Consider the following 11,766-nt stretch of genomic DNA (forward strand, 5'->3'; position numbering starts at 1 on the left):
TGCTGCAATGTCCTTAGAAGTCTCTACCTCGTTCTGTTGTACTTAGATAAATCTTTGTTCCCAACAGCAGTACAAAGTTACTAGCTGGTCACTGCTAAATCCTCACCAAGGAGAGATTTTAAAACCCATCTGTAAATTTGTATCATTATCTTTAGGAAACAGGACATCACATCAAGTTATAACTAGCTGGAATAAACCATTAAATTATTATTATTCAAAGTCTTCAGGTAAATTATTAAAATGCCATTTTTCTCAAGGTTGTTGCCAAGTTTCAAAACTGAGTGCTTTCTTTTTCCTCTGCTCAACATTTTGTTGGCTGGAATGATGAGAGTCACAAATTTAGAAAGTGCAACATCACAAAATTGCCAAGCACAGAGCTTCAGTAAGAAACTTTCTAAGCAAGGCAAAGCACGGAAATGCACACACAGGGCTACCAAAAATAATGCCTAAGAAGAGTTTCTTCTGCAGGGAAGGGAGGGAGGCTGCCATCCTATCCTCCCCCTTAGTGAAACAGTTATGCATTTATCAGCATCAGAAGGAGTTTGGAACAGCTGCTTTGGGATGAAAGTACCCTGTGAACTTTAGATCTCATTTACTGACAGAGAGGTCTGGTGGATCTGAGCTTGCACATGCCATCACTGCTCAAAACTAAGAAAGAAAAGGAAAATCTTCGCTAAATAATTGGTTGCAAGAATTCCTTCAAATGGTAGATTTATTCAGCAAGGCTGCAGAGGACAGCTGCAAAAGGTGGCTGAAAAAGGGAACAGAAATAACAGTGTTTTCCCAGTGACCGTGTCCTGGATTTTCCTGATCTGATCCTTTGTCCTGATGCTCCTTCCCAAAAGAGCTACTGAGGAAAGAGGGAAGAAAGGTCTGCACTACACTGCCCTCATGGCTCTGGGAAGCTTTGCTTTTCCAGGTGTGCCAGATCTCCCCAGCACAGAAAAAGAAACGAGCACCTGCTATCACCTGCCTGCCACAGAGAGCTACCACGGTACCTGGCTCTCTGCAGGAAAGGACCTCATGTTCCTCCTCCTGGCCAACCCTTCAGGGCCCAGACCCCTGCCAGGCAGGGCCACAAGGGCTGCTCACTGACACTGCTCCCAGAAGCCCAGGTCCCTGCTGGAGGTTCTTCAGCACCCTCTCTCTCTGCCCCATCCCATAGGGAAAGCTTAAGGAAAATGGCTGGTCCCTTCTCCACTGAGCTCCTCCTTGGGAAAAGGAAAAAGAGGCCAAAGACCTTGATCAAGACTTCAGGAAAACATCTTTTTTTCCTTCTCTCTTTCTGAAATCCACAATGTGTTTCAAAGAGAACACTGCCAACACAGTCATTGCCAGCAGGCAAATAAGTTTCAGAAAAGTTGTAGAAATGCACTGAAATTATCCCTTTAATCAAAAGGTTTGAACCAAAAAGACCAGTTGCTGTGCTGAGAGAACTTACTAAGTTGAACAAATCCTACACCACAGTAGGTTTTGTCAGCCTGAGCTCCATTTAATACCAATTTATGGACAAAAAAATTGCAGCATATGTTTTTTTCTTCTTGAATATTGTCAGGTAACAGCTTCAGAGAAAAACAACATTTCCAGAGAAAGGAGTTTATTTTCTCTCAGGTGTATGAAACATGAAATTACAGCACTGAAAAAAGTTTGTCTAATGTACTTTTTATTGACTCCTCCATCCTCAGCCAAGAAAAAATTCTGCTTTAAGTTTAAAGAACTCTCTCAAGAACAAAGGCTTACTCCTGCTCTTTTCAAGTTAACTTCACTGCCCACCTCTAACAAATACCGAGCACGAAAGAAAAACATCAAGAACTCCTGCACATAAGCAACTGGGTTTTCCTGACAGATTTTGCTCATTCACCTTTCTAGCTGTTTTCATACAAGCTGAGATATAAACAGCTCATGAGGCTCAGAGTTGAGCAAAGCTGTCTCACACGCCAGTCAGCTTCCTCAAGTCCAGAACAAAACACCTGTGGCACAGACCTGTTCATTATGTGTGCTTTGGACTAAATCTTCAGCTGGTATAAATTGGCAGGACTCATTACAACCAGTGGTCTGTTGAATCATACCAGCTGGGGATCTGGCCCTACAAGGATAAGGAAAAACCCAAGAAACTGGATTGCAGGCAATAATGCTCCAGTTCTCTCTCTCCAGATTACAGAGAGGTTTGTGGTAATCCAGATGCCCATTTATCAGACATCTGCTCACTTAATCTGCTACCAGCTCACTTGTTGTAACAGCTCAGAAGTGTAGGCAGGGCACAGGATGATCAGGAACACAAGACAGAAATTAAAAATCAAATCTACTTCTGTGCTGAACTCTTCCAAACAGTGCCAGGGGTACAGTGCATCAGGGACTGCGAGCCTATAGTAAGTTACTTAAAAGGGAAGGATGGCAGTGACTTCTCACGCCCCCAAAAAATTAACCAGTAATGAATTCAAAGCAAGAATTTAAATGGTTTTTGCCATTTTCCTGGGGGCATGGCAGGGTTGGCAGGCAGCCTGGCGTGAGTTATACGTACCAGTGGCACACGATCCCTCGGACACCAGCAGGATTTCACTCTGCTGCTTGCAGGCAGCCTGTTTCAAGTAGCACTCGTTCTGGTAGGTGTCACCATTGGAGCCACACACGGGCACGTAGTCATTGTTACACTGATGGGAAAGGACAGAGAGCAGCAGCGTTAGTCACACGAGCAGAGGGCACAGCACCCATTTGGGTGCCCCCATACACACACACACCCTGCTCCCTGCCAGCATTAAAACCCTGGGAAAACAACAGAGAGGGACACTGACAATCCTCTCTCACCTTTACAGCTACCAGCGGAGAGGGAGGGGTATTTTTTAAAAGAAAAATCAGATTTGAAGAGATTAGGTAATCTAAATGGGCAAAGTGTTCAGTAAGTGCCCCAGAGAGGTCTCTGACTGCCAGCAGGAGCAGGGGTCATTCCCAGGGAAGGAATACGGGCAAGGCAAATGACTCCTCACATCTGCAATAACAGCTCCTGTGTTTCCATTGGATGGCTCCAAGCAAACAGTAATGAACAGGCTCTCTCTTCCCTCCTCCTGCACACACCCCCCCGCAGTGCTACGGAGGTCTGCACACACACAGGCGTGTGTCTAACTGTTCAGGCACTGACTGGACAGAGGGAAATTATTTCTGAGACACCAACAATCGAAGTCCATCCCTCTTTCTGCACAGACATTTCTGCTCCTGGCAAGCTGCAGCTGAGATGCTCCACAAAGGTCCAAGCTCTCCCCATGGTGGCCAGTGGGTAGGAGCAGCAGCACTGCAGCGAGCCCAGCCAGTACAGAAGTTTCTCCCACCACGCACCCCTGCTTTGGCTCAAACTCCTGCTGAGCTCTGCCTGATTTCCTCTACCATGGGAAGACAGTTTTGCCCCTTCTCATTCATTAAAAAAAAAAAAATCATTTCATTTTAGACTGAAAATTGGGCAACCTACGGGGTGCAGTTATCACAAGATAATCATCCTTGGAGGCTTAGAAATACTTGGATGTGCCCAGTACATGGCAATTATACCAGGGATATGATTATCTCGTGATTACCCTACTCCTGGTATGCCTCATTGTTTAATTAGAACAAATGGAATGATCACAATTATTATTTACAAATGCTCACCTCTGCCTAAATCCAAGTAAAAATTTAGAAGAAATCATACATCCTATTAAGCTGTGTCTGAGGTGTGTTTGTTGGGCACAATGTAAAACACAGAACAGAAATATCAGGGATATTAACATCAAAAATACTTTAAACTGAGCGACTACAGAAATGATTAACACAAACAATTGCATAGATTGCATTAATTGCAGGCCTCCATACAGAGCAGCTGCCAAGAAATTATTCATAGTTGGTCAGAGTGACATTTTGATTGGGCCAAAACAAATGACATTTTCCTTTTGCATTGTATTCTCTTCAATCTTCCCAAGATGTTGCCCATCCTCAGCACCCTCTTCCCGCGGAACATGGAAGAAAAACAGCAGCCACAACAGCAGAAATCCTCTCCTTCTGCTCCTCACGAAGGGTTCCTCCATGCAGAGATTTTAAACTGTTGATTAAAAATGTTTCTAGGCTGTTTTCACCATTATGTTCCAAATCTGAGCAATGTTTAAAGCATAAAATGCCAACTTCATCCAGAAGCTCAACAGCAATTGCTAGAGGCTGATCTGGAATACATAACCAGGACAATTAACACAATCGTGCATATTTTTTAAAGCATGAAGCATCAAATCATGCTTGCTTTAAGTGTAATATCTGCTTGTCACCCAAGGATTTGTGAGGAATTTGGCCTGCAGTATCTCAACAGGCTTTCTTACATGTAGAAACAAGGTCGGGTTCTTTGCCCAAGAAACACAGAGGCAACTTTTCTGCCTGAGAAACACAAAGGCAACTCCTCTGCTGCTTTCGCCCAGAGCAAGGGACGATCTTTGACACGGACTCAGCTGCAGATCTGAAAGGCCAGACAGCCCCACATACAGGGTGAAATCCCAATCCACACAGAGGAGTGCTTTGAACTAGGCTGGAACTTCTTCCAGAGGTAGGCAATGGTAAAATGCATTCAAGAGACATCAGGATCCCAGGAAGTATTAGTAGTCCACTCTTCTCAATAGCACCTTTGGAAAACTAGGATTCAAATGGAAAAAGCAGGAGCATAAGGAGCAAAGGGAAGGATATCTTCCTGCCTTGGCTTTGAGCTGGAAAATGTAGTGGAAGTTACCCAGGAAAGAAAACAAGACCACCAATGTGAAGGTTGTGATATTGGTCACCAGGTGGTTCCTAACCCACTAGAGCTAAACTCTTGTGTTTGCCCATGCTGAATCCTGTGCTCACAGCTCATCATGCTCACAAAATACCTCCTGCTAGTGCTGGAGAATATCAGGTGTTGAATGTCAGTTCCGTCAGTCTAGTGACATGTTTTTGTCATTGGCTTAGGGCTCACTAGACCAGGCCCTAGATGTAGGGACGATGCTTCATCCCCAAGTAAATTGAGCAAGCCCTGAGGGAAACCCATGTTAAAACTCCCACTAAACCCAGCAGCACAGTGCCATACTGTTCACTTCTCTCTTACATGTGCCAGTTCTTAACATACAGCTGTAGAGCAGGGAAATGGACTCATGCAATTGCATCAAGTGTCAGTCAAAGGCTGCCTTCCTCAGCACCTGCAGCCTCGAGTGCCCACTGTTGCAGCCAGGGACAAACCATCTTTGGGAGCCTCTGAATCACTGCTGTGCACTGAAAGCAGGTGGATTGTTTCCTAAAGATAATGGTAACCTGTATAACTACTCCTCCTGGTAACACTGTTAAAAGCTTGACCTCCTCCTACTTTCATGGATCAACTACTTCTAAAATGCCACCCACATCTTGAACCCAGCAGCACAAAAATATATTCCGGAAATATAACAAAGCTGGAAGTTGAACAGATGATGTCCAACAGGTCATCAGGACAGGTGATGTTGCAGCTCCACAAACACTGAAGCACATGGAAAACTCAACATGCATAAAAACAGGAGTCCTTCCTCCCATAAAAAAACAGTAACTGTCCACAGGCTTGGTGACTCAAGAGGAAAGACACTGATGGAAATATTTGGTTTATTTTTTGATATGTTCATGAAACGTAAGAGGGAAGAGCCCAGCTGCCAGAACTATGGCTTTGGGCAAACAGGTACAGACCCCAGCAAGCCATGCCCCCAACCACTTGCCTGCTGGCATAGCTCTACACCTCCTGTTGGACCCACTGAGTCTGAGGGAAGGAAGGGCTGGTGGCTTCCCACATGCTCAGCCCTCCTGCTGGAGCCAGCACTGTCCCAGTGCCTTCCCTCCCTCCAGCACCAAAGTCTGGGCTTGTCCTGCACAGGGGATGGGTCTGCATCTCCTGAGCAGAGCAGGACATGGTGTTTGTCAATGAAATACATGTCTCACTGAGAGCTGTCACAGTAGACTGTGACAAGAGAACCAGCCAATATGAGCCTCTCTCTCAGCACATACCCGCTGGCTCTCCAGGGTTGGAAGTCTAACTTGGGTGTTCCAGAGCAGTCTGATCATATTCATCTTTTCAAATAAAAATAAATTCATTTTAATTCCACTTGGGCAGACATGAAGCATCTGTAATTCTGGATTGAACAAACCCAAACAAAGACTGCAGAAGCCCTGCTCTCCACTTCCATGTTCTCAGCCCCTTAAGACACAGGCTGGTCAGCCCAGAACTTTTCATCAGTATGGAGGCAAAATGAGCTCTCTATCCTCGTCTATTCTCTCAAATTTCTGAAAAGACATAAAACACAGTGATAGTGATGAGGAGTCTGCTATTGATTTGCTCACTATCACCACAAAGAGTTGTCACTGAAATGGGAGCCCTGAATTCTGACGGAGGCCCCCCTTACATAAGTTACCTGGTCAGCTCTGCCTCACTTAGCCAGCCTCAGACACCACACTAGAAATTAATTTTCTACTCCAGTGGCATATCTTTTTGGCTTGTCACAGTGTCCACTGATGTTACAAGAGCAGCTAACATCCCCCCAAGCTCTGCCTGTATCAAAGCGCTCGCGTTTGACTAGAGAAGCCCCCGGCACCACAGCGCCCTTGGCAGCGCTGGCACAGCATCAGCCACAAGTAACTTGCCCTCCAAGGTCACAGTCAGCCCTGCGGCTCCACAGAGGGCTCACAGCTAGACAAAGAGCTCTGAGTGTTTACAGGGCCTGATCCAAAGGCCAGTGAAACCAAAGACTGCTGTTGATTTCAACCCATTTCCTAGTGATCGGGCCCACAATTGCCCAACTCATTCTTTTGATCTTATTTACATATTCATATACCAACTGCCTGATTTTCTTAAATCTGTTTCAACTGCCCACTAGGGACCACACAGCCTGGAGAGGTTTACCTAGCTTCATTTACCCCAAATCACCAGGCATTAGCACCCTGCCTTGGGAAAACAGCACCTTCTTCCCTGCCAATAGCAACATCTGAATTTGAACCCTGCAGGCTATGAGTTCACTGCTTTATACCAATTGTCAACATGAAACAGGGACCAAAGACAAGACCCAGGCACTCTCAGTGGCTGCTCTAAGTTCCAGAGACTCATGGCACAACATCTGCCCTGGCTTACCACCAGGCAATGGGACAAGTCATAGGTGTTTCACTGCCTTACAGATTCTTCTTAGAAAGATAAAACAGACCAGACCATAATCCTTGCATAAGACCTGCATATGCTGAGCGAAGGCAAATGCTCAAAACAGCATTCTTACGCTGAATTTTTGATTGCATGCAAACTCCAAATAGAATAAAAGACTCCCACAGTAAATATTAATTCCCTTCTAACATGGGAAACACAAGTGTTTAAGAACTACTATCTTGCTGTCATTAGAGGAAATTCCTTCCTTGTTTAAAATGAAGGAACTTATCACTTGGGTTTTATCTCTGAAGGCACATTTGGCTCCAGAAATGCAAACGATACTTACAATGCTTTAACGTGAATCAAAGCTCAATATTAACAGTCATTACAGATGTGCCCAGTCTTGAGCTGTGCGCTATTTGGCCTGCTCTACTGTAAACACTCCAATCGGCATAGTAAGTTTCACAACTTCACCAATCCACATTAAAATGCAGAAAAACACTGAGGCATAAACACACATACAACCCTGTGCTGGTACATGCTTTAAACTCCTTTAATTTGTGTGACTTCTATTCAGGTCATTATTTAAAGACCAGCTGTTCTGCGAGTTAGCTAAAACATTAAATGGAATCCTTCATAATGAAATCATCTGACTTTGAGAAGGGCTGAGGTTTAGATGTAGCTGAGAGAGGAAGAGAGAAGAAATAGAAGGAAAACCCCTTACTACTCAGTAATAGCTCTCCTAAAACTATATAAAACCTAAAGGAAGTTCATCATTTTGGAACAGAGGGATTGCTCCTTAATCTGATCAGCTGGGCAGATAAACAGGCAGAAGCATTGTCACTATGCAGCCCTTCCTGAAAATATTGCATAAGCACATTACAGATCCATTTCTTTAACTAGATCAGAACTCCGAATACAATAAGCCATGATCTGTATCAGAAATGAATTTAGAAAGGACTCTAAATCCTTGTTAAAAGGGCAGGGATGAAAAATCAGAAATGCACAACCTGGAACTGCAGACCTGAAGGGACATTTAAAGCCACAGAGCCTGCATTTTCCCAGAGAAACTTACGTCTTTTTGCCACCAGTTGGTTCTCCTGCCAGCTTTTATACACACTGCCAGGTTTTCCCTCTAACTTCTCTGCACATACAGAAATAAATTGCCAAGTGATTGGTTATAAAGGGAGATCCTTGATTTGTATTCTCATTAGTGAATTAGAGAATGAAATATCAATCTTCTTACCTTGAACTGACAGACACAAGTCACACTGTCTCCAATCCTTAAACACTCCCCATCAAATTTACAGGTATTGGTGTCGCAGAGAAAGAGATCATTTTCTCTGTCATCGTAACCTCAAATGTAAAGAGAGGGAGAAAAAAAGTCAGCTTTGGTCTAGCAAGAGAACAATACGGGATGATTGCATTCTAATGCACACAGCACAATAACCTTGTTGATGAAATTGATAGAGTCCAGATTTCCTTTTGTCCTTCCCTGTCCTCAGCTTTTCACTTTTCTTCTTGTTTCTCCCTCAGTGTTTCTCTCAGTTCTTATTCCCTACTACCTCACACACTTTTTTTTCTATTTCACGGACTCGGTTTCCTCAAAAGTCACCTGGTAATTATGCTATTTCATGGCTCTGGGTTGGAAATGTCATCAACTTATCCCCATCCGATCACAAATCTGTTGGACAAAAGTCCAAATTGGAATTTCTCCAGCCCATGACACAACAAAGCCCCCAATAATAAAGACAAACAGGCTGTGTGTTTTCTGTGATGGTCTGCCTGATCCCAATGAAGATTGATGACCTCTAAGTTAACAGAAGTGCCAGGATCCCCATGAGCCGCTGAGTGAACCGAGCTCTTTGCCTTCATATTCTCCAGGAAAAACCAACAGATCTGACTGAACATTCAGTTCACGAATACAAGCATGAATTTCAGATTTCGCTAGCTGACTTCCCACTCCAACAGCGAGTGGCAAGATACTAAACAAAACAGCCATATCAGACTTCAGACCCATTAAGATCTGAATCCATTGATTTTTTTTTTTTTTAAACATTCGAGTGCGCTTTAACCGTATCGCTACATGTTTAAAACGAAGAGCTCACAGCGCAAATTCCCCCCGATCTAACACGTCATGTGCGATCCACGCAGCACCCCAAATAACGCTCTTCGCCTTAGAAGGCTACCACAGAAGGCTACGAATTATTTTATGTATCGGAGAAGGACCGGCTGCTGACCTGCACAGGAAACCCGTTGCAAAGGTCAGCCTGACTTTAAGACACGGGCAGCGGGTTCCCGGTGCCGCCACGCCGACACCCCGATCCGCTCTCCGTTCGGTGCGCACGGAAACAGCCGCCCGCAGGATGCGCACACGCGGCCCCGTCTCCCGCTCCCGCACGCCGAGTGCCCCGTTCCAGCGCAGAGCCGCGCTCCGCCGGGGCCGGGGCTCTCTCTCTGCCCGGGGAGCCTCCCGCACCGGTGGAGGGCGCGGCTGCCGCGCCCGGCACCGCGGAGTGCCCCGGCGGCTGCGGTCGCACCGGGAACGGCGGCGAGCCCCGACGCCCAAGACTTTTAGCCTTCGCTATTCCCGTGCATTCAACGGGACGCGGCATCACCCTCTGAAGTTGCCTCCCCCGGGCTCGTCCGCGCAACTCCGAGCGCCCGGCGGGGCACGGCGGGGCCGGGCGCGGGATGCTCCGGTGCTTACCGGAGCAGTTCCAGCCGGTGGGCGTCTGGCAGTCGCTTAAGGAGGTAGGGAAGGCCGCCAGCTTGTCGGGGCGGGCGAGGACGAGCAGCACGGCGGGCAGCAGCAGCCAGCAGCAGCAGTCGCAGAGCGTCCAGCCGCCGCCGCCGCACTGCCGGGGCGGGGAGGGCTCCCAGGGCACCATGACTTCCTAACTCAACTCTCCGGCAGCGGCGTGCCCCCCGGGCGGCGCGGCGGGCGGCAGGGACGGGCGGCGGGGCCGCTGGGCATCCCGGGGCCCCGGCCGGCGGCGGCAGCGGGTCAGCGAGCGGCGGCCGGGCGCTACGCTGGGGCGAGCGGCGGAGCCCGGCGGGGCGGCGCGGGGGTGCGGGCGGCGGCGGGGCGGGGAGCAGCTGCCATAGGGGCCGGGCGGCGGGGAGCGGGGGGAGGGCGCGGAGGGGCCGCCGCCGCGCAGCCGCCGCCGCCGCCGCCTGCCCCGCTCTGCCGCCCGCATCCCTCTGCGCGGGGGAAGCAGCAGGTCCCGGCCCGCCGCGTCACGTGCGCCGCCGCGCCGCCCCCATTGGCCGAGCGGGATGCGGGGCCCGGCGGGCGGGGCCGGCGGAGCCGCTGCGCCCCGCGGCAGCGCCCGGGGCAGGGCCGGGCCGGGCCGGGCGGCGGCGGCGGCGGCGGCGGCGGCGCGGGGAGAGCGCGGCCGGCGGGGCCGTGGGCGGTGCTCCGCACCCTTGCGCCCCGGGGCGCCGTCCCGCCGGCCGCGGGGATGCGCCCGCCCCGACGGGGCGCGGGCCGGGCAGCGCCGCGCCTCTCCGCGCCCCTCCGCGTCCGCACATGTGCGCGCACGGCCCCGGCCGGCGCCGAGCCGCAGGTGGCAAGCGCGCCCGCGGGCAGGGACATCCGCGACACCCTCCGCGCGCACACAGCGCACACGCCCGGGCGCTGCTGAAGTTGCCAACCGCGCGCCCGGGTGCCGGTGTTCAATCACGCGCGGCTGCGACGTTAGGAAAATAAAACACCGTCACGACTGTAGGGTCTGGAGCGGGCACTGGGCTGGAGAGGTGACGAGGGGAAGAAACGAGCAGTGCGGGGAAAGCAAGGAGAAGAGAGAGAGAGGGAAGATCTTGCCCAGCCTCGGCAGGCAGCGGCCAAGGTCTTCTCGGGCTGCGGCACCATCCCCCCATCCCCGCGACGGAGCCGGAGGAAAATGCACCATCACTCTAGCACGGAGGGCTGCTCTTGCCCCCACACCTAAGGCACGCTGACGGAGCGCAGCCCCGGAGCAGCATCCCGCCGCCTCCAGCCGGCGATGTGGCACGGGGCTGCGGGAGCCGCCTCCCCCGCTGCGCCCTGCGCCGAGGATCCTCCTCCCTCCTCCCATCTGGGGCTTCAGTTTTAGCAGGCGGTTGCCAGCACGGTGGTGGGGACTCCCCTCGCTCCCCCGGCGGCGGGAGCACGGCAGCAGCGTTCCCCTCACCCTCCCTCCGCGGCCGGTGTTGGGAGCCGCCGGCCCCGCCGCAGGGCTCGGGGCGGCCCAACTTCGCCCCCTCCTCCGCGCATCTCCGGGCCCGCCGCCGCTCGGCGCCCGGGCGCAGCGGAGCCGGCAGACACCCGCCAGGCAAATCGGACCCCTGGCCCGCGACCGGCGCTTAACGTGCGGCCGTGCTGCCGGCGGGATGGGGCGGCCGGCGGCTTGGGCGACAAGGACGCCTTAGACTGGAGAATAATAAAAAACGATCGGATCGATTTCTGCAGATGGCAGCAGGGAAGCGCTTTGTAAAACACGGGCGCTGGACCCCGCGGGCGCCCGTGCCGGTGGGAGCCGCCGGCGGAGCAGCCGGGCCGGGCAGGACCGGGGCTCGGCGCGGATGTTGGGCGTTCGGCAGGTGGGCTGGGCTGGGCTGGCCCGGCCCCTCCTCCGCCCGTGGGGGCAGCTCGGCATCTC

The 11,766-nt window shown here is 50.8% G+C and overlaps 1 protein-coding gene across 1 annotated transcript in view; it reads right to left on the bottom strand.

The window, feature by feature from the left end:
• TMEFF2 (transmembrane protein with EGF like and two follistatin like domains 2) overlaps positions 1 to 10,121 on the bottom strand; it is a 125,321-nt gene extending 115,200 nt beyond the window's left edge. The window contains exons 1-3 of the mRNA XM_053948470.1: positions 9,834 to 10,121; positions 8,370 to 8,479; positions 2,522 to 2,651 (exon numbers count right to left, since the gene is read on the bottom strand). Of these exons, the coding sequence (XP_053804445.1) occupies positions 2,522 to 2,651; positions 8,370 to 8,479; positions 9,834 to 10,014 (421 nt within the window). The 5' untranslated portion in view covers positions 10,015 to 10,121. The remainder of the gene's footprint in view (positions 1 to 2,521; positions 2,652 to 8,369; positions 8,480 to 9,833) is intronic.
• Between the last annotated feature and the right edge of the window lie 1,645 nt (positions 10,122 to 11,766).

Source organism: Vidua chalybeata, chromosome 7 (genome assembly GCF_026979565.1).
Source record: "Vidua chalybeata isolate OUT-0048 chromosome 7, bVidCha1 merged haplotype, whole genome shotgun sequence".
NCBI lineage: Eukaryota > Metazoa > Chordata > Aves > Passeriformes > Viduidae > Vidua > Vidua chalybeata.